The sequence below is a fragment of the Mus caroli genome, unplaced genomic scaffold, assembly GCF_978045245.1.
Source record: "Mus caroli unplaced genomic scaffold, Mus_caroli_1 scaffold_1, whole genome shotgun sequence".
In the NCBI taxonomy this organism is placed as follows: domain Eukaryota; kingdom Metazoa; phylum Chordata; class Mammalia; order Rodentia; family Muridae; genus Mus; species Mus caroli.
This window is the reverse complement of record NW_028227256.1, coordinates 124,574,095-124,597,410: the sequence shown is the minus strand read 5'-3', so window position 1 is coordinate 124,597,410 and position 23,316 is coordinate 124,574,095. Positions and strand designations below refer to the sequence as shown.

The window sequence follows — 23,316 nt, the reverse complement described above, 5'->3', positions numbered from 1 at the left end:
AGGTCCTCAGGACATGAAGTCCTTGAGGCTCCATCCCTCCAAGGCACACCCATCATGACTGTGCTGACCAGTGGGCCTAAAATCAAGAGTTCTAAAGCGGGCTGCTGTTCCTCTCACCCAGCCCCAGCAGGCATTGTTATTCAGGAGCCGTTTAAATGATAGCTGAAATGTCTTGGGTAAAAACATCCACAGGGTTTGGATGACAGCAGATATTGCTTGTTCCATACTTCAGCCCAGAACTATGTTAATCCTTAGAGGAAGTGATATTGAACTTGTTTTGAGTTCAGCTGCTTTTACTCGGCAAGCCACAGCAGCTAAAACACAAGGATGTCAGAAAACTGTTGGATGTTATCTCTGTTTCTGAAAAAGAAGCAGTGCAGCAAGCTGATGAGTACGGCCTCATTTGCCAACTTGCAGACACAGGCCTGGAGGGCCACACACACACACCAGCTTTGCCACTCTAGTAATGGGTAAGAATAAAGGATTTTCTTGAAAAATAGTTGATCTCTTGTAGTTTGAAAATCATGCTTTCAAGTTTTTAGAGGTGCGTGTAAACACACTGTACTTTATTTACCTCATGCATGTGCCTCCTTCCTTCACGTTTCTTCTAGTTGTAAGGCCCTCCAGGTTTCTGCAGTTGGCTAGGCCCCACCCCCTGTATTTCTTTAATGGCTATAAAGACCTTTCCCAGCCCCCCAAGGCCCTCAAGTGGCCAGGCCCCGCCAAACATTATCTATTCACTATTATTCCTTACCCTGTTTTAAATAGGATTTTAAAAATAATAATATAAGGCATGTATTTTTTTTTCTTCTGGTCACTGTACACAAGGAAAAGACTCATTTCACTATCTTCCTAGAGCACTGATGGTTAGACAATGATCACCTCAAGTGACATCTTTAATTAACTCCAGGGGGACTTTCTTTTCTTCCTTTTTTTTTTTTAAGATTTTATTTACTTATTTTATTTATTGTTTTGTTTTTTGTTTTGTTTTGTTTTTTGTTTTTCGAGACAGGGTTTCTCTGTGTAGTCGTGGCTGTCCTGGAACTCACTCTGTAGACCAGGCTGGCCTCGAACTCAGAAATCAGCCTGCCTCTGCCTCCCAGAGTGCTGGGATTAAAGGCGTGCACCACCACGCCCGGCTACTTATTTTATTTATATATAATGAGTACACTCTTCAGACACACCAAGAGAGGGCATCAGATCCTGTTACAGATGGTTGTGAGCCACCATGTGGTTGCTGGGAATTGAACTCAGGGCCTCTGGAAGAGCAGACAGTGCTATTAACTGCTGAGCCATCTCTCCAGCCAGATTTTATTTTCTCATTTAGGACAAGTGCACTTACCTGTGTGTGTACGTGGTAGACTGATTGGCATTGATCTTCCTGTATGGTGCCCTACCTTATTTTTTGAGACATGGTCTCTCACTGAACCCAGAGCTCACCATTTTAGTTATCCAGGCTAGCCCCAAAAGTCTACCTGTCTTTATGTTTTCTATGCTCACACACTGTTCTTTAATCCAGCATTCTTCTCATCTGTAGGAACAGCCAGGCTTACAGTTACAGACAGAAGTTTTATGTGCATTTGAGATTAGACCTTGATCCTTAATACTTGCATGGCAAGCATCTCCACAGCTCTTGACTCGGATTTTAAAGTGAAAAAAATCGATTAATATTCATGTGAATCTGTCTGTAAAATGCCATGTCGCTTCTCACTTTTCTATTTTCTGTAAAGAGTGTAATAAACCAATTTCTACTAAAATGATTGGATTTTAATTTTTCCTTAGTTGAGCTTATTCTTTGTTGTCCTGATGTGCCTGCTGTCTCACATCAACCACTGACCATCCACACCCTGCTTGTTATTCTCTTCTGCTTAGACTCTCCATGTATGAACCCAGTCCTCACTGCTCCCTGGATCACACTTACCTCTATAAAGTTTAAGAAAAGAATGTAGCAGACTGGGGCTGGGAGAGTGCGCAGTTGGTAGAGTGCTTACAGCACAAGTATGAGGACCTGAATTCGGACACCCAGCATGCATGTGAAAATCCAGATGAGGTGTTGTATGTCTGTAATCCTACCCCTTGAAATGTGCTGACTCCATTGGAGCTCAGTAACCAGCTAGTAGTCCTATCTCAAAATATGAGCTTAGAGAGACCTTTTATTCTGGCTTCCATATGCTTGGGAACACACAGCACATACACACATGCACCCTCAATCCCCAACACAAGCTTTTAAAAATGAATAAAGTAGACCTGAGTGTGGTGGCACACAACTTTACTCCCAACACTTGGGAGGCAGAAGCAGGCAGATCTCTGTGAGTTTGAGGCCAGCCTGGTCAACAGAGCAAGTTCAAGGACAACCAGGGCTACATAGAGAAACTCTGTCTCAAAAAAGAAAAAGTAGAAAAGATTTAGCAAAATAATAGAAATCAACCATGAAGTATAGCATATAGATGCAGCACAGAAAACTAGATAACAGATTTATGCCAGAATGTGTTTGCTAGTCAGTATAATGGAAAATTTTGTCAACTAACCACACTTAGAATCTCCTGTTAAAAGTCTCAATGAGTCAGAGATCCGATTGCTTTGTGGACCTGACTGTGTGGGCGTTTGTTGATTCGCCTTCATTGATATGAGGCGACCCAACCTGAATGTGGGCAGCACTGTTTCCGGTTTGTGGCCCTGGGCTGCACAGAGGTAGAGGAAACTGAGTGAGAAGCACACATGGCTTCATTGCTTTCTGCTCTCGACTTGGAGATGTGGCTGTTTGCGTTCTCTTCATCTTGACTTCTGTGATATGATGGGCTGTACTGGAACTAAAGGCCGAGTTAAATCTTTCACCCCGAAGTTACTTTTGCCAGGATACTTTATCATTATCACAGAAACAGAAAGAAAAAAAAAATGCAGACCTGTCTGTTGAGGCAGGGTCTCACTATTGTAGCTCAGGCTGGCCTGCAGCTCACTGTGTAGACGAGGCTGGCTTGAACTTAGAGGTCCACTTGCCTCTGCCTCCCTAGTCTTAGAATTGAAGGCATGTGTTCTTTAATCCAGCGTTCTTCTCATCTGTAGGAACAGCCAGGCTTACAGTTAAGGACAGAGGTGTAAGCCATTCCTCACAGTCTCATGCCTTCCTGCTTGGCCCTCAAGGGTCTTTGCAGCTCCCTCCATGGTGAGCAAGAGCTTGTCTGAAGCACCTTCACTCCCACATAGACGTTGGCAGCTGTAGAGGTCATGCAGTCATCACAGTCATCCAGTGTTTTCATTCACTTACAGCAGCCTCTCTGGCTTAATCCTTTAACGTTTGTGAAGTGTTGGTGCTGAGTTACTTAATCAGAACTCTGAATATGCTTTGCTTTGATGATTATAAAATTAATTTGCTTTTGTTTTATTTTTTCCAGGTGTATGGTGGCTGATGAAGTAAGTACCTTAGAGCCTTTTCTAAAAATACACATCAGCGTTTACTGTCTTCTATCTCCTACATTGACTGTCTGCCTCTGCTTTTTCATGTGACCATATTTAGTGGAGGAAAACAAACAAATTTACTGTGTAATATCCATTTCCTCTTAAATACTTTTGTATATAGAACATATAAATGTGTGTGTGTGTGTCTAAAACTTTCAGAATACCCAAATAAACCAGTTTTGTTCACATAAATTACAAAAATTAACATTATCTTTGGTCTTCACAAGGAAACCCATAGTATACTTTTGAACTGTGGGCTATATTAATAACTTTGCATTACTGTGATAAAGTGTTATGACCAAAGGCAGCTTAATGGAGATAAGGGTTATTTGGACTTACAGTCTCAAAGGGGTGGAGTCCATCATGCCCAGCAAGACATAGTAACAGGTAGTAAGCATAAAGCTGGTTGCTTGAGTACATTTCACCTGCACACAGGAAACAGATAACAGGAAGTGAAGCCAGGCTATAAAAACCTCAGAGCTGGTACTAGCAACGCTCCTTTCCAACAATTACTTGTTCAAAAGTATGAGCCTTCGGGACACTTTCTCACCCAAGCCACCACAATGTTTAAATCTATGCCTTCTCTTTGATGAGCATAGATTTAAACGTTGTGTTGGTTTGTATATTGCTGGCCCAGGGAGTGACACTGTTAGGAGGTGTGGCCTTGTTGGAGTAGGTATGTCACTGTGGGTGTCGGCTTTAAGACCCTCATTCTAGCTTTCTGGAAACCAGTCTTCTGCTAGCAGCCTTCAGATGAAGATGTAGAGCTCTCAGCTCCTCCTGTGCCATGCCTGCCTAGATGCTGCCACGCGCCTGCCATGATGATAATGGACTGAATCTCTGAACCTGTAAGCCAACCCCAATTAGATGTTGTCCTTATAAGAGCTGTCTTGGTCATGGTGTCTGTTCACAGCAGTAAAGCCCTAAGTAAAACAAACATATATCAAATGTCTCATTTGGGCACTTGCTTAACTACCAATTAACTTTTACAATCTCTGATGTTTTCAGTGAATCTTAGCCAGTTTTCAAAATTTATTATGAACTTTTAACCTGTCAGTCTTTTCCTAATGTGAGTTGTTTTGTTCTTATTTATAATTTCATAGCACTTTCTATATGCTCTGCCACTCACCAACATCTCCGGCTCTGGAATAATGAATTTAAAGAAGCCATTTAACAATTCCACAACTTTTTAAAAAACAAACACCTTTTAATCCATCATAATTGGCTCCTTCCTTTTTTGTAGCTTTTTGAAAATGAATCTTTGCGTTGTTTGTACAAGTGTGATATCCAGGAATGTACATAGGCACGGTCACATGTGTTTGGTGCACGTGTACATACATATATGTCCCCTCATTCCCATGTAGGCAGAGGTTGAAATCAAGTATATACCTAGATTGCTGTCAGCTTTATTTACAGATACAGGGTCCCTTTCTAAGCCTAGAGCTCATAGATTCAGCTACACCAGCTTTCCCACTTGCCCTGGGAATTCCTAATTTGCCCCAGAATGCTGAGATTCCAGGCACGGCTGCCCAGGGTCGGTCCAGATTGTTTATGGTTTTTGTAGAGCTGAACTCAGACTCTTATGCTTGTACTACAAGCACTTTAGCCTCTGAGACATCTCATCTTCTTGAAGAGCAATTCTTTTCAATCCATTTGGTTTTATAGGATTTGTGATATTAAATCCTAACTAATAATACTAAGTAAGGTAAAAAACCCTCACCTTTACACATAGGGTTTTTTAAAATCAAAGCTTATAGAAATATATATCTAAAACTATACCTTTGAGTCACTAATACTCTCTGTAATGGTGAGTAGAAGTGCTACTTTTTAAATATAATATTAATATAATTAAAAGTTCTGAAGTAAGCCTGGTAGTGGTAGTGCACCTTTAATCCTAACACTTGTGGGGCAGAGGCAGGTAGATCTCCAGGTTTGAGGCCAGCCTGGTCTACAAGTTCCAGGACACCCAGAGTTGCACTCATGTTGATTATATGAGCTCTGGTTTAACCTTCAATCTGTACCCTGTTTCTGCTCATACTCAAGGTGACATAGAAGGACTGGGTGTGGTGGCGCACGCCTTTAATCCCAGCACTCGGGAGGCAGAGGCAAGCGGATTTCTGAGTTCAAGGCCAGCCTTGAACAGAGTGAGTTCCAGGACAGCCAGGGCTATAGAGAGAAACCCTGTCTCAAAAAACCAAAAACACCAAAAACCAAAAATAATAATAATAATAATAATAATAAAGAAGTTAAAGAGGAAAGTACAGTTGCTTTTTGATGGGTAAAGAGTCTCTTGGTAATAAGAACCTGCAAGCCTTAGGGCAGTTTTAGGTCTGTGTGGCCAAACCATCTAGAAGATTCTTGGGATGTTGTGGACTTAGCTGTCTGTGTGATCTTGCTTCTCTAGCAGCAGAGGGCTATAACCAGCATCACTCCACAGTTTTACGCTCTCCTGTTATCTTATTCTAGCACTTGAGTCTTTGTGATCCTGTCTAATCCAGCTACTATGTGTGACTGCCATTGACTACAAGTTAAAAGGATGACTGGAGTTTCGTTTAAGTCCAGCTTAGTTATACAGTCATTGTGTGTTTCAGTTACATCTTAGAACTATAGTTTCAATAAGCAACAAAGCTGCAATATTTCATAAGATAGCTATAAACTCAGATTAAATTGTTTCTTCTTCCCCATCTCTTGAGTCAGTGTAATAGAGTGTTGGTTCATAGACTGTACATTTAATATAAAGAAAGGCTTAGACACTTTTTAATGTGACAATTTTCTTTTTATTTTAAAATTTCAAACATGTACACAATATATTTATCTTCTCCATCCAACTTCCCCTGGGTCCCACCCTCCACCAGAACATATCAACAGATACAAACTTCTATTACATAAATGATGACCTTTGAACCTCAATTGGTACTTGACATAATGTAGTATTTATATTGTTTGTAATTATTTTTGAAACATTGTTTGAAAATTATCCCTCATTATTTGAGTTTTGTTTAATTGTTAAACAATTTTGTTCACAAAATTATGTTTTAAACATTAAAATGTTTTGTATCAACACAAAGCATGTAATTTAATTGGTGGTACATAGGAAAAATATTAAATCAATGTTTGTTCTACTTTATTTTCAAGTATTTAAAGGTATTGTTCATTCTAGAAAGTTATTACTTAGAGAATTTTTATACTACGTTTGTTTAAGAAGGCAGAATGCATAGTCTGGATTTATATGACTAGCCTAATATTGTGTCAGAAGGGAAAAATATGTTAATAGATTGGCCTAATTAGCTTTAATTGTCAAACTTGAAACAGCCTAAAGTCACTTGAGACTGGAATCTCAATGAGTAATTGCCCAGACCTGATAGATTAGCCTGTGTTCGATTGTCTTACTTATTAGTTGATGTAGGAAGGCCCAGCCCACTATGAGTGGCACCATTCCCTGGGCAGGTAGCTTCGCTTGTGTAAGATAGCTAGCCAAACATGAGTGAAGAGCACGCTGGCAGGCAGGCTTCCCATGGTTTCGGCAGCACTTCCTTGGCTATGAGTAAGTTCCTGGGTCAGAGTTAGCCTGTGTGGAAGAGGAGCCATGCCTGCCTTCGGATTAGTGCTTTGAGTTCCTGCCTTGACTTTCTCACTGATGCATGGTGACCTGAAATATAAGGTGTTATAAACTCTTTCCTCCTCTCAGTGCTTTGATCATGGTGTTTGTCACAGCAACAGAAAGGAAACTAGAACACAAGGATTCTGCCTTCTCTTGACTAAATTTTCTATCATGAATTCATAATAGTATCTTTTTGGATGTTTAAAATTTTAAATTAAAAAATTATGTGTATTATATTGTATATGTGTCTATGTGGGTGTGTGCACACGAGTGCCAGTGCCTGTAGAGGTCAGAGAATGTTAGATTCCCTGGGGCTAGTGATCACTGTTGTGAGCCACCTTACAAGAACCCTGGGATCAGAATATTTTTTTCTTTCTTGTTAAGGTAGCACTTTTAATTACTATTTTGCGTTATAGCCCCACCAGTTTCCTGTTGCTGCTATAGTAGAGTACTGCAGAATGGGTAGGTTTAAAACACATTATGTCACTATTCTAGAGGCTAGAACTCTGAGATCAGTGTCTGTAGCCGTAACAGGATAAGTGTACAATCTGAGACGGGGGTCAGAGGGCTCGGGCTGAAGCTTGATGGTGAGTGCAAACCTAGGTAAATATCAGCCTATCTATCTGTTCTTTTTTATGTTTTTCAGTACAGGGGGTACTGGCTGGTTTTATGTCAACTTGACACAGCTGGAGTTATCACAGAGAAAGGACCTTCAGTTGGGGAGATGCCTTCACGAGATCCAGCTGTGGGGCATTTTCTCAATTAGTGATCAAGAGGGTAGGGCCCATTGTGGGTGGTGCCATCCCTGGCCTGTAGTCTTGGGTTCTATAAGAGAGTAGGTGAAGCAAGCCAGTAAGAAACATCCCTCCATGGCCTCTGCATCAGCTTCTGCTTGCTTGCTTGCTTTCTTTTTTTTTTTTTTTTTTTTTTTTTGATATATTTATTGTTATATGTAAGTACACTGTAGCTGTCTTCAGACATCCCAGAAGAGGGGATCAGATCTCATTACGGATGGTTGTGAGCCACCATGTGGTTGGTGGGATATGAACTCAGGACCTTCGGAAGAGCAGTCAGTTCTCTTAACCGCTGAACCATCTCTCCAGCCCCCAGCGCCTGCTTTCTGACCTGCTTGAGTTCCAGGCCTGACTTCCTTTGGTGATTAACAGTAATGTGAAAGTGTAAGCTGAATAAACCCTTTTCTCCCCAACTTGCATCTTGGTCATGATGTTTGTGCAGGAATAGAAACCCTGACTAAGACATACGGTTTCTCTCTATCTCTGGCTGTCTGGAATTCATTTTGTAGACAAGGCTGGCCTGGAACTCCCCATTGCTGGGATTAAAGGCATGCACCTCCACCACCCAACCTGACTGTTCTTTTGAGAGCTTCCAGGAATAACCTGTTTAAAGGCTTGGGGTCTCACATTTCTTGGCTTACAGATGTTATCGTTTCATTTTCTGTCTCTACCATCATAAGGTGTTCTCTCTGTGCGTCTATGTGTATTCTCTTATGAGGACACTAGTCATTTAGAATTAAGGACTCACCCCTAGGATGAAGTGGTCTTAACTAATTACTGTACAAATGTATTTCAAAATCAGCTCAGATCTTGCAGTTCTGAAGGTTAGGTCTTCTTGACTGTATCTGTTGAGTGGGAGGACCCAATTCAACTCACAACCCCAGTCAAAAACTTTTGAACAGCTATTTAATATTTTTTATGATAATCATTTTGTAATTTTTCCATATGATTTTGTTTTTGCTTTTTTCAGTACTGTACACTGAGTATATTTTAACTTTTTTTTTATTACTCAGGGTCATGAGTAAGCTACTGACAAATGTGAGAGGTCTTATTTGATCTCTTTGGCTGCTTTAGGTTCCATGTTTGTTTGTTATTCTTAAGTTCTGCTTTCTTCTCAGTCCTATGTCAGTTATGTGTCAAAATACGGTGACACTTACCTGTCACTGCGATTCATTCTGAACTCATTAATCATAAGCAGTATTAGAGTAGATATAGAAAGAAGTCCTGTCTGCTAATATTCCTGTCACTGTTGAATACTTGTTTGAGGTCTACATTTTATAGTGTGGTTTGGTTTGGTTTGGTTTCCGACAGGGACTCGCTATGTAGCCATGCAGGTCCCATTGCTTACTTTCTAACTTGGCTGCCCTCAAACTCACGGAGATCCTCCTCTCAAGTGCTGGGATTGAACACATGTGTCACAGCTACATCTTAGTTTAATTCACAATATATCATTGACTTAAAGCTTGACTTAGTTACCTTGCTTCCTTTTAGCCTTGACTTCTAGCACTTATTGCTTTTTTTTTTTAAATCTCCAAGCTTTTTTTTAAAAAAAGATTTATTTATTATTGCTGTCTTCAGACACACCAGAAGAGGGCATCAGGCCCCATTACAGATGGTTGTGAGCCACCATGTGGTTGCTAGGAATTGAACTCAGGACCTCTAGAAGAGCAGTCAGTGCTCTTAACTGCTTTGCCATCCCTCCAGCCCCTACTTATTGCTTTTTTTTTTTTAAACAAATTTAATGTTTTTGTTTTTGTTTTAATTTTCTGAGATTATGTTTTCAAGATTCTAGACTTCCCTCCCTCCCTCCCTCTTTTCTCCCCTCCAGCACTTTTTTTCTTCCTTTTTTTTCTTGTTTGTTTTTTGTTTTTTTGTTTGTTTGTTTTTTGGAGACAGGGTCTCACCTAGTAGATCACACTGTCCTGGAACTCAGTACATAGTCAGACTTGTCAAAAACTCCAGAGTCTTACGACTCCATGATGAATCCATGATACACTGATACTGATTTTATTATTATTCTAATACTTCTCAGTGACTTTTGTTTTGTTTCTTTACCCAAGTTGAAATTTATTTTTTTAGCATTCTAAAAGTTAATCTAAAAAAAAAATCATTTTTTCTTAACTAAGATTTTTTTGAAATTCAGATGTTTTTATTATCTGTGTCCTATTCAAGTAGTTCCATAAAAACCAGAGTCATATTTTTTAATTGACATGGGTAATATTTTATAAATGAGTACTTTGGCTAGTTTGGAAGTAAGTTCATAGTTAAAGAAGAGTTTAAAAGACTAATGACCTCATAATTTTGATATATCTTGTTTACTTTTCTAGCTTAAATTTGAATTAATTCAGTAATAATTGATAGACTATGCACTTGTGGGCCAATTTTGCACTTAAAGTCATTTAGATAGTTTCAAACTATTATTAAATCCTACCAAAGAAAAAGAAGAGAAAGAAGAAGTTATGTAATAGTCTATTAGGTAATATTGGTGAAATAGTGTGGAATTCCTCCCAAAGAAAAACATCAGAAACCAAATAGATTCAAGATTCATGATGTCTCTGCAGTATAGCAGAAATTGCCTATTACTGTGTCTAGCACAGATGCAGTTGTTCCGTTGCTGTGATAAATACCCTGACAAAAAGCAATTTAGGGGAGAAAGGTGTTTACTTAAGCCTACAATTCCAGGTTACAGTCATCATAACGGATGGCAGGAGCTGAAAGCACCTCGTTACATTGTGACCACAGTCAAGCAGAGAGAAGTCAGTGCATATTTTCCTTTACTTGTGTGTGTTCTGTTATCCTAAGGTTTAGCATCTCTGCCCAGGGGATGGCGCCCCTTCCCACTGGGGGCTGCTTCTTCCCATGTCCGTGACCAATGAACACAGCCCTCTTCAAACATGCCACAGACCAACCTGATCGAAACAGACTCCCAATTAGGACTCTTTCCACATTGTTCTAATTTGTCTTAGATTGGCTGTTAAGATTAACCACCATGGTAACCTATTCATATTCCTTCACATACAGAGAAAACAGCTCTATTGTTTGGATCCAAAAACATACTTTGGTATGGAATGGTTTGAGGCAAAAATAAAATCTTTGCAAATTTGAAATTTAATTTAAGGAGTATTAAAGGGCATTGATGATTTTCTCTTCCTTTTCTCTAGGCATCCAGTTTTGTTTGTTTTTCCTGTGAACCCTAAGTCATTTAAATGACAAATATTATTGTCTGTAATGTTTCACAACCTTGTCTTAGAATGCTGAGCTGATTTTGCAGCCTGATTTCTTTGGCATTCTTGTTTCAGTTGCTAGCCTTTGCTTTCAGGCTGCCTCTGTACTCCAGCCTTTTATAATTATACTGAGCCCACTGGGGCTTCCTCCTGGTCAGTTATGACGGTTTATACCTGCTGAGGATATCCTTAAGTAACAGGTTTTTTCCTTAGTGCCTGCCTCTTTCCTCTTTCTGGGTTTACAAAACTCTTATTTTTCTTGAGAATTCCATACAGGTATATACAACATATTCAGATCACACCGACCTACTCCAACCTCCCAGATAACCCACTGGACATGTTCCCTTTGAAATAGCGTTTCTTGTGTAGCTCAGTCTGGCCTCCAGTTGGTTATGTAGACAGAGATGAGCCTTCTGAGTGCTGGATGACCAGTATGCACCACCTTACCCAGTTTATACAGTGCTGGGGATGGACCCCAGGGCCTCTTGCATGCTAGACAAACATTCTGTCAACTGAGTTACATCCCTAGTTTTCTTTCCCATGTAACCATTTGAGCAAATCAATTTTTACTGTTTTTGATTTTTTGTTTTGGGAGACAGGATCTCACTGTTTATAATAGGTTGGCCTCAAATGTACAGAGATCTGTCTGCATCTGCCTCACAAGTGCTGAGATTAAAGTTGTGTGGCACTACACCCTACTAATTCTTTCTTTTCTTCAATCCTTTTTCTGTACTTAAAAAAAGAGATTTACTTACGTATTTGTATGTCAGGGTATGTACATTTGTGTGCAAATCTCCATGGAGGCCAGAAAGTATCAGATGACCCACTCAGCTATCTCTCCAGCCCATCAACACTTTTTCTTTAACCAAGGCCTCCTTTTTCACTTTGACGGTAGTGGTGGTGGCGATGCTGGTAGTGATAGTGGTGTGTGTCTTATTTTTTAAAAGGTCTAGGTTCTGAATATGCATAGTAAATCTTTTGACAGTTCTTAGTCAAAAACTTCCAAATGTTACCAACTGACATTTCCAGTTCATTTTGGGTTCTAAACTGATCGCTATGTATTAGCACATTAATTTACAGAGTCCAAGTACTTGTTCAGCCAGAGACATGCTAACAGCCTTGAAAACATTTTGACTCTCTAAATTTTTGATTAACTTGCCTTTGGTTAATTTGTATTTGATTTCTTGTTTTGAAAGCAAAAATAACTGTCAATTTTATTTTCTTCATTCCACCATGTCTTAGAGTTTCCATTGCTGTGAAGATACACAATGACCAAAGCAACTCTTGTTTTGTTTGTTTGTTTTTTGGGGGGTTGTTTTTTGTTTTGTTTGTTTGTTTTTGGGGGGTTGTTTTTTGTTTTTTGTTTTGTTTGTTTGTTTGTTTTTAAGACAGGGTTTCTCTGTGTAGCCCTGGATGTCCTGGAACTCACTCTATAGACCAGGCTGGCCTTGAACTCAGAAATCTGCCTGCCTCTGCCTCCCAAGTGCTGGGATTAAAGACGTGTGCCACCACTGCCTGGCCCAAAGCAACTCTTATAAAGGAAAATATTTATTTAATTGGGGCTGGCTTACAGTTTCAGAGATTCAGTCCATTTTATTATGGTGGGAAGCAAGGCATTGTCCAGGCAGGCATGGCCTAGAGTAGCTGAGAGTTCTACATCTTTATCAAAAGGAAGCCAGGAACAGACTCTGCCTGGAACTCTCTTCCAGGCAGCTAGGAGAAGGGTCTCATTGCCCAGGCCCACAGTGACACACTTCCTCCACCAAGGCCACACCTCCTAATAATGCCACTTCCCATGACCCGAGCATATTCAAACTACCACACACCATAATTGTATGTGTCATTATGTATAGCCACAAATATTAAAAGACTAATCTGAATTTTAACATGACATTCTTTATTCCTAATTCTGCTGTTCCAATTAATTACAGTGTTGCCACATCAGAAAGACTGTCACACATCATACTGTGACTATTACTGCAATCTGATCCTTTGTAAAATCTCTGCCTCCACTGCTTTATAGTTGTTAATCAAATGCAGGTTTTTAATGCTCTCTGTTTCCTAGTCTTTATTTTATTTTAATCATTATTGTTCCTAAAAATCACCTCATAACCATCCATATGAGACTGTTTACAGAACAATTCCGTATTTCGTAAAGATACATACTTTTTCCTCATGTACCGAGGTTATCTTTTTAGTAATAGTTAATAATTTAGGAGGTTTTTTCTTTTAAATCGTAGGAGTTAAAATTAAATTTTGTGGGTTCCCTGTTCAGCATTTTAATATTTTTATATGGGAGCTGGAGAGATGACTTAGCTGTTAAGAGCACAAATCCTCCTTTTCTAGAAGACCCGAGTTTGGTTCCCAGCACATGCATCAGGTGGCTCATAGCTACCTGTATCTCTAGTTCTGGTTGGTCTGATGCCCTCTTGTGGCCTCTGCAGGTACTTACATACTGTGGCATATACATACAGACAAATAAAAATAAATCTTAAGTTAAGATTATCATAACATTCTTCCTTTTCTTTACTAATGTAATGCATTGTAGTAAAGGATTTTCTTGTGTTGAACAATTCTTGAAATAGAACTTTTTTTGGTCAGGATTTTTTTTTTTAATGTTTTACTGAATTCTGTATTCCTAATAGTCTACTCGTTGTTTTTTTGTTTTGTTTTGTTTTTTAACCAATGCTCATAAAATATTTTTACCATTGGCTATGTACAGACTATCTTTTGTGCTGCTTTTTAGTATTAATATTACACTGACTTTTTTTTTTTTTTTGAAAGCATTTGGCAACATTTTGTCTGATCAGTACTGGAATAGCTTAGTGTCTTTTTGTCTTGGCCTCTCCCAGTAAAACAGAACCCTTGTCCTTCCTCTACGTATAGCTCATGGTGCCTGCTAGAGCTGTGTCTTTGTGCATCCCAGTTATTATTTAAGTGACTTCACAGTTACAGAAGGACTGAGAGACATAGATAGTTCTGTCTGACTCTTCTCTGTGTCTCTGTCTTCTGTCTGTCTCTCTTTCTCTCTGTCTCTTTCTCTTTTTCTCTATCTCTCCAATATCTTTTTCCCATTTACAAGGCTGTGACTAATAGAGTCCTAGAAACTTGAGTTAGGAATGCTACCCTAAAAGCCTAACATCTGACTGTTGTGAGAAATGACTTTTTAAGACTGTTCTGCCCACAGACTTTTACAAACGGCCTTTAGGCACCTTCTCTGGTTTGTTTTTTGCTGCAGCCCAACAGAGCTTCTCTAAAGCCATTCTTCAGACTTGAGGCAATTCACCAACCCTACATAGTTCTTTTGGAGTGGAGAGGGAAAGATAAAATAGGTGTTTTGTTCTTTCCTTACTCCTAACTCTGCCCAGCCCTTGACTGTTTTTAATCAGTAGATTCTCTTTAAGAGATAGCCTCCCCTGGCAAAGGTCGAGCCAAGCAGCAGTGAAGTGTTGGTAGGTTTCTTAAGTGTGGCCTCAGTGACTCTTCAGTATGGAGAAAAAGAGATGGGGCCTGAACATGTTCTTGTGCTATGCCCCACTGCAGGGCTCTTATGCGACAAGAACGTACAACATAAACACAAAATTCAGAGAACAAGGATTTTCACATTTGCCATCTAAAACTTTCAGTAGAAAAATGGTAATTTAGTATCAAAAAAGTAAACTCACAAGGACAGAGTTCTATTAGATGTTCCTTAAAGTAATAAATAATAAAAAATAAACTTTAAGTCTTATATTTTCTTATGTAGGTTTCCTTAATTTAAACCTCTTAAGATTTCAAACCTGCTTCCACAAAGTAGTTTCCCCAGGGATCCTCTTCCAGGACAAATAGGACATCCGGTTTAAAAATAACCTCTCCCACATTTCCACACTAAAAAGGTACTGACTGCTTTTAGCTCTAAAACTGGAATTTTTTTCCCCCAAATTTAAAAGGTTCTTAGTGACTGGCATTGTCAGTGTTAGAGGAGCTAGAGAAAGTACCCAAGGAGCTCAAGGGATCTGCAACCCTATAGGTGGAACAACAATATGACCTAACCAGTACCCCCCGGAGCTCGTGTCTCTAGCTGCATATGTATCAGAAGATGGCCTAGTTGGCCATCAGTGGAAAGAGAGGCCCCTTGGTCTTGCAAACTTTATATGCCTTAGTACAGGGGAACGCCAGGGCCAAGAAGTGGGAGTGGGTGGGTAGGGGAGTTGGGGGGGGGTATGGGGGACTTTTGGGATAGCACTGGAAATGTAAATGAAGAAAATACCTAAAAAAAAAAAAGCAATCACAATATAAAAAAATGGAACTAAAATTCTATACTGAGATCATTGTTATTTAATTGTTCTTTTTAGTTTTAATAGGAAAGTTGAGATTACTTTTCTAAATTAAATTATTTGCTAATTTCAAATTTTGATTAAATATACTGTTAAAGTTTATACATTCTGTTCATTCGTCTGAAGATGTCTGTATTGTCACTGAGACAGCTCTGATTCTTAATAGTGATTCAGTCTTAAGTGGAACGCTGGAAGATTCCATTTGGGTTGGGTTTGGAACCCACTTTGGAGGGTTGAAGTTTAGTTATAGCTGAAGGTTCTGAGCTAACTATTTAGCGTAGTTATTTTCATATACCAAATTTATGTGGTGTGTTATTTATGTAATTTAATGTTATACTGTTTTAAATTCTCAATATACTGATTTCTACGTACATGATTTAAAGTTTTGTATCTGATAATAAGAATGAAACATAGTGGTGTCGTACACAGTCATCTTCCTGTTAGCAAATTTTTTTTCTAGAACAACTTTGCCCTGTTCTAGAGATGGGACTTGCTTTGTAATCCAGGCTAGCTTTGAAATTGTAAGGTAGACCAGAATGATTTCAATCCTAGCACCTCCTTGCTTCAGTCTGCTTTACTGTAAGCTGAGATTGTTCAATACCTACTTTAATAAAGGTTCTTAAACGCCTTAACCTCCCTTCTACCCTACCACCCATCAGAGGGAGTGCAAAGAAAAGGTTAATAGGGCAAAGGGGAACATGGACCTGTTTAGAAATTGTTCTTTGGAGCAAATCCAGTCTTTATTGTCAGGATAGCAGCAGTTCAGCTCACACAAATCAGCAGCGGCAGCTTGATCCACTCATAAACACCATTCGTGAATCAGCAATGGCAGTTCAAGCCAGAGGAAACCACGAGGGTCTGCCCATTGGATTGGATCAGCTGAAGGACCAAGAAACCCCCAGAATATCACTCGAAGTTCTTTGGTGTGTCTCTCTTTATGAAGTCATGACAAAGAATCAGCAAAGAAGGCAAGGCAAAGCAATACCACAGCATTGTCAGTGAAGACCAGCAAAGATTTGGCAAGGCAAACCAATAACGCACAGCATCATCCATTGTCTGTGTCTTTTACCCTTTCCAGACATCACGTGTTCTCTGAATCCACTGCTCCAGCAAAACATCACATGCTTTTTCCAGACAGCTTACAGAAAAACACCACGTGTTTGTTCTCAGTAAAACATCCTCTCATGTGTCTGCTTCAACAGAACATCCTCTCATAAGACAGTTAACAAACAAACAAACAAACAAACAAACCATCATATAACTGAGGCTCCAAAGAGTCCAGAAATTTCCACTTTCAACTATGCCTGCTACCTCAATTTTATCCTTAAAAAATTAGGTCAAGCCAGGCGTGGTGACACACGCCTTAATCCCAGTACTCGGGAGGCAGAGGCAGGAGGATTTCTGAGTTCGAGGCCAGCCTGGTCTACAGAGTGAGTTCCAGGACAGCCAGAGCTATACAGAGAAACCCTGTCTCGAAAAACAAAAAAACAAAAACAAAAACAAATTAGGTCAAAACCATCTTGATCTGCAACTGGATCTGCCCCCAGAGCTCTGTCTCCCATCATGCTGCTTGAAGCTGAGTGGGAGTCTTACTGTCCTGTTGGACTTTAAGCTTCTGTGCCACCCACTTAGAACTGCAAAATACCTTCCTCATTTCTGCTTTCTCTGCCCCAAGATGCTTGAGTTTCCTTAAAGCATTCGTTCACTCACGCAAGTGAATAATGACTGTTGCAGTGGCGATATCCTAGATCACAAACGTTACTTCCTAAATTCCATTCAACAAAGTCTTTTTCTTTTAAAAGAATAAATAAGCAGATCACACAAATTATCTCAATATTATTGAAGATTGGTTATTATAAATATAACTAATTGAATTCTCATTGATTTTCTTGTTCTTTTTTGTTTAGGCGGATTGTTTATTTGTATTGAGGCAAAGTTATAGGCCAAGCTAGACTTAAACTTTCTATACAGTTTAGGATGACCTTTGAACCCTGTTCTGCCAGCTTCTACCTCATAAGTGTATATTACAGGCTTGTTCCAATATGTCCAATTTATATAGTGGCGTGGAATGAACCCTAGACATCTAGGGTTCATCTAGATAAGCATTCTATCTACTGAGCACACTATATATCTATATAATATTTTATTAAATCTTTGAGAATTTCTTTCAGTATAGTTTGAATCCTGCCATACCCATCTCTACCCACCCAATTTCTAAGCATTTTTCTTTTTTAAGGCCTATTTAGTCAAATTTGTTTTGCCCCCATACTTTTGGGTGTGGGACCTGCCATGGAGGATAAGCCATCAATTGTCAAGCCCTCCTTAGCTCGGGGTGAGCCCACCTAATCCTCCGTGTTGGAATCTGGTGAATATTCATACATGTAACTGATGTGTTCAGAAATTTCATTGTAGCCATCTACCACATCTGGCTCTTAGGCTCTTTCTGTCTTTCCTCCTCTTTGAGGGTCCCTGAGCCTTTAGGAGAGGAGTATGATATAAATATTCTGTTTAGTGCCAAGTGTTCCCAAGTTAATACTATGTGCATTCTGAAGACTAGTAGTTAATAGGCTCTCCCACAGAGTCTGTGGCCTATCTGACTCTGACAGGGTCTTGGTCCTCATATACTACCAGATCTGAGTTCCGTCTTGGGTTTGGTTACTCCCATAGCACTTGTGCCATTAGTGTACTAGTGGGCCTCTCTTGCCAAGCAAGTCATCCTTGTAGCTCATGGTGCTCCCCTTTTCCCTTTATATCACTGCATTCGGTGTCCTCTCCCAGAAATCCCCTCCCCATTGCCCTTTACTAGATCCTGCCCTCTATATGTTTTCCAGATGTAAAACTTAAGTCTAAAGACCCAAAGTTAGCATCCACATATAAGAGAAAACATGTGATGTTTGTCTTTCTGTATCTGGGTTATACAATGGAATGTTATTTGGATATTGAAAAAAAATGAAGTTGTAAAATTCACAGGTGAATGAATGGAGCTGGAAACAGTTCTTTTGAGTGATGTAATCAAGATTCTTCTTAATAGCAGCAGTTAAAGGAAAAACTCATAAACAAGATCTCTACAATAGACTTGCTAAAATCCCTAGCTGCCTTTTGTCTCTTTTCTGTAATCTCACTCAGCATTTGAAACTTATTCTTTTAGGTTTCTGTCTTTTTTTTTTTTTCTTTCTTTTCCTTTTGAATAGTCTGTCAAGCAAAGCCTGTATCTTTTATTGTTTTTCTTCACAACTGTTTACTATAGTTATTTCTTCTTTGTAAATGTAAGGACCATTGAGGTGGAATTTCCCCCGATGAATAACCTAGGTTGATTAATATGTTTTTTATTTTGTAAATGTTCTCTTTTTAAGTTTTAATTATTATGTGTGAGAGCAGCACAGTTGAAAGAGAAACAGAAATATATGTTACACATTTATTACCTTTAATATACACCTAATGTAGTCAGACTCCTGTCTTGCTTTATGGAAGCTTAGATAGCAATTTCTGTCTACAGGCTCTAGGATTATATAGAGATAAATTGGAATTTTGCTTCTAACAAAGTTAGAAATGCCGAATTCGGGTTTTGTATTTCTGCAAGCCCCAGCTAAATCCCTTAAGTTGAGAAAATAAACATAAAACTATCTTAAGGATACAGATGCATTGCAAAAACTGCCCATTTGGATCCTGCTTCAAAAGACATGCCTGAAAGCATTGAAACTTCCCCTCAGCCGTGAAGCTCAGACCATCTGCAGTTATGGGCCAGATGTTGCAAAGCACCAGCTCAGTCCAGGCCTGCTTTTGCAAAAAGAATTCTCTGAATGCTGCTCGGTTCCCCACTGATTCGTTTTCTTCAACATACTATGTGTGTATGACATATGTGTGTATGCACTTGTGTGTGTTCGTGGAAGCCAAAAGAAGATGTCTAGTGTTGTGCTCTGTCAGTCTCTGTCTTTAAAACAAATCTCTCAGTGAACCTGAATCTTTCCACTTTTTTGGTTAGGCAGGCTGGCCAGCCAGCTCCCTATTTGTACCCATCTCTGCCTCTTAGCACTGGGATTACAGGCATGTATAGATAGATGTGCCTGGATATTTTACATGGGTGCTGGGAATTCAACCTCAGGTCCTCTTGCTTACACAGCAAGTGCTGTTACCCATCGAGCTCTCTCTCCAGCCCATTTGACCCCTGTGTTTACTGCACAGTCCCTTACCTCTGACAGGTATGTGCAGTCACTACACTGAAGTCAAGTCTGGCGCAGCTCTGCCCTGAAAGGTGCCATTCCCCTCTGCCTACTCCTCTGACTACCCTTGACCCAGTGTCTGTCCTTGTAGTTTTGTCTTTCCCTTGGTGATATGTAAGTAGTATCATAAAAAGCAATAATTAGCTCCTTAAAAAAAAAATACCAGGGCCTGAGTTGCTGGTGGTTGACCCCAGTGCCTGCCCCTCGCAGAGCAGGAGGAGCTCTGCAGCAGGGCCACACTACCCCTTACAGGTTACTGCTGTTCATCTGTGGTTAGACATGTGACTGGAAGGCCCCAGATGAAGCACATCTGGATTGTCTCCAGTATCTGACTGTTGAGGAGAAGAGCTCTATAACCGTTCATTTTGGAGCCTTTTCTTTCCCATGGAAAGAGCTTAGCACTGGGTGGAGATGGTCAGAGGGAAGACAACACAAATCTGGAATCTTCTTCATTTTGCATCAGTTAGCTGCAGTTTAGATAACTCGACCTCTCTATCTTATTTTTTCTTTGGAAAATGTGTATGGCTCACAGTTACTTTTTAAGTAACATGATTTTGTGACAGGTAGGTAAAGCATTTGTCCTTAAGGTCTCAAGAAGGAAAAACTATAGTATTTCCACCAAGGGATCATCTGTCTTTAATTATAATTGACAAAAATTGATTTAAATAGTATAGACACTTAACATTCCTAATGATCTTGAATATTTATCAACCATAATTGGTATAATAAAATTATTAATTAAAATTATTAATTAATGTAATACTTTTTAGTATTTGATGATTTCTTTCAGGATATATAGGCTTTATTTGTAACATACTTTTTGCAAACATTGTTTAGATGGGTCTAGGAAAGACAATCCAGGCGATTGCAATTGCTTACTTCTACAAAGAGGAGTGGCCCCTGCTGATAGTCGTCCCTTCATCTCTAAGATACCCTTGGATAGAAGAACTAGAAAAATGGATCCCAGAGCTAGAACCAGAGGAAATCAATGTCGTCATGAACAAAACTGACATTGGGTAAGAAGAACTTATTTGTCTTAATGAAAAAAAAAATATGTGTTCTCATATTTTGGTTTGCTTTTGACTTTTTGGTACTAATAAGAAAACTCAGGGCTTGATGCATTTTATTTGTACTTTGAATGAAATACTAGCCGCCATCATTAGAAGAGGGTGTGTTTTACCTACAGTACACTTTTAAAGTTAATGTAAAATATACGTACTTTAAAAGGCATGAATCAGGTTACCACCTGATTCATATATAAGATTCATATATACCACCTGATTCATATATAAGAGCTTTTGAATATATTTCTTTTTTTTTTTTTTTTTTTTTTGCCTTCTTTTTGGTTTTTCGAGTCAGGGTTTCTCTGTATAGCCCGGCTGTCCTGGAACTCACTCTGTAGACTAGGCTGGCCTCGAACTCAGATATCTGCCTGCCTCTGCCTCCCAAGTGCACGCATTAAAGGCGTGTGCCACCACACCCAGCTTGAATATATTTCTTAATGATTCATTTTTAATATTTTATACTCTTTTACTATGCTTAATTCCCAAAGAATATTTTGTATGTTTTCAAACAATTTAGCATTCAACATTAGATATATGATCCTCAGTTATGGATAGTATTAAATATTTATTAATGATATTTTAGGGTATGAAAGGATATGAATATAAAAGTTGAACAAATTTTTATGTATTATTTTATTCTCAAATTACTCAATATTTTTAATATGTTTGATGTATAAAATGCATTTAAATAATAAAAAATAAGAAAAAATAATTTCTATATGCCTTAAATATACTTAAAATGAATTAGTGTATGGTTCAAAAATAAATTTCATTACTTTTTCAAGACTAAAATTGTGTAAGCTTTTATTAACAATCCCGACATAGTTTTCTTTCCAGGTTAGAAATATGATAGTTTTATGTATGACTCAATTTAACAGGTTGATTTTATTGGGCTAATATACAATTTTGATTTTCTTTTAAAGATTTATTTATTTTTTATTTATATGAGTACACTGTAGCTGTCTTCAGACACACCAGAAGAGTGCATCAGATTCCATTAGAGATGGTTGTGAGCTACTCTGTGGTTGCTGGGAATTGAACTCAGGACCTCTGGAAGAACAGTCAGTGCTTTTAACCCTGAGCCATCTCTCCAGCCCCCAATTTTGATATTTTAAATCTTGAAAACATTTGGGTTTTTTTGATAATTATTTATAGTCCTTGTTCTAAAAATGTATTATAATACTTTTTACGTTTTCATTTGTTTCATTTTGCTTTGTAGCCACTGGACTAAGTCAATCTATTTGAATGTTATTGTGTAGAATATATAGTTGAATGATGCAAATTATCTTGTTTCCAAAGACACATACCTTTAATCCCAAGACTCGAGATGCAGAAGCAGGCAGTCTCTGTGAGTTCAAGGCAAATTGGTCTTCATAGTGAGTTCCAGTCCAGCAAGGGCTACCCAGCTAGACACTGTCTCAGAAGGGGCAGGGGAGCCAGGCAGCATGTGCCGTTAATCCTAGCTCTCAGAAGGGAGACACTTGCAGATCTTTGAGTTCAAAGCTAGCTTGGTCTCCTGAGCCAATTCCAAGACAGCCAAAGCGACACAGAAAAACCTTGTCTGGGGATGGGGGTGGAGAGCGTGACACAGAATAATCATTTTCTGGGCTTTAAAAGTAACACATTACCAGAAATAAGTATTAAGTATCTGTTAGTTCTTGGAGCATCCTCAGTAATATTTTTCTGAACTGTATTATCTAATACTGTGAATATAAATGGTGTTTAAAGATAACATCAGCTTTCCCAAAGAAGGAGTGACAGAATTGACATGGGCTGTTTTACCTCTTAACCTTGGAGACCTAATACATTAGCATTCAAATGTATGGATCCAAGAAAATCTAGGCCCTATTTACATTATTATAATAAAATGTAGGCAATTCTTATGAATAGATTACTTCTCCAGAAAACTGCATAAATTTAAAAAGACATACATTTGGAGAATGTTGACTTTTTATGGCTTTCTTAACTTTTTTGTTAGTTATATGTTATTTAAATGTCTACATTTACATTTTCTTAAAATCTATTCCCTATCGTCTTTTTATCATTAGGTAATCTTTTCATTATCTTTTAGGAAGTAACACTCTTATGACTAACTAGAGGCAGTGGCTTTTGTTTCTATATCTTTGGGGTATGTTAGATAGGACCACAACCCAGGAGTATATGTTTTTTTGGAAGATGTTAGCCCAGGACATAAAAGTGATTTGATGTCTTCAGTGTCCTTTAAGAAGTAGTTTTAGATATGTGGCCATGTATATTTACTACATATAGAGATTACTCAGAGTGCCAGCTGGTCCTGAACGATCAGCCACTCCTGATGTGTCAGAATAGAAACCACCAAGATGGCTGCAGTGACACTCAACACCAGTATCTGGTGGACATTCCTCATCGGATACCCTAGTTAGCTCAGAATACTAAGTCCATAATTTCTTCTACAGGTTCTTCTGCTATCTGAGCACGTGGAGGAAACCATATTCTCTGTGTTAATTAGATATAGCCAAGCCTTCAAATGCAACTCATGAGTTAGGACTTTTCCCTTCTTCCCTGGAGGGTAGAAAATGGGGTGAGGGCTGAGAGGATGGCTCTGCGGGTAAAGTATTTCTAACCCCAGCTCTAATGTAAATGGTGGGTGAGCATGGTGGCT

At 38.9% G+C, this 23,316-nt stretch overlaps 1 protein-coding gene across 6 annotated transcripts in view; it reads left to right on the top strand.

The window, feature by feature from the left end:
• The window catches only part of Zranb3 (zinc finger RANBP2-type containing 3), a 153,778-nt gene that overhangs the window by 46,809 nt on the left and 83,653 nt on the right, over positions 1 to 23,316 (top strand). For all 6 annotated transcript variants that reach the window (XR_015047694.1, XM_085840768.1, XM_085840775.1 and 3 more), the window contains 2 exons: positions 3,393 to 3,411; positions 20,449 to 20,627. Coding sequence is in view for 5 of the 6 variants with exons in the window: in XM_085840768.1 (XP_085696894.1) it covers positions 3,393 to 3,411; positions 20,449 to 20,627 (198 nt within the window). In the remaining variant the exon portion in view is untranslated. The remainder of the gene's footprint in view (positions 1 to 3,392; positions 3,412 to 20,448; positions 20,628 to 23,316) is intronic.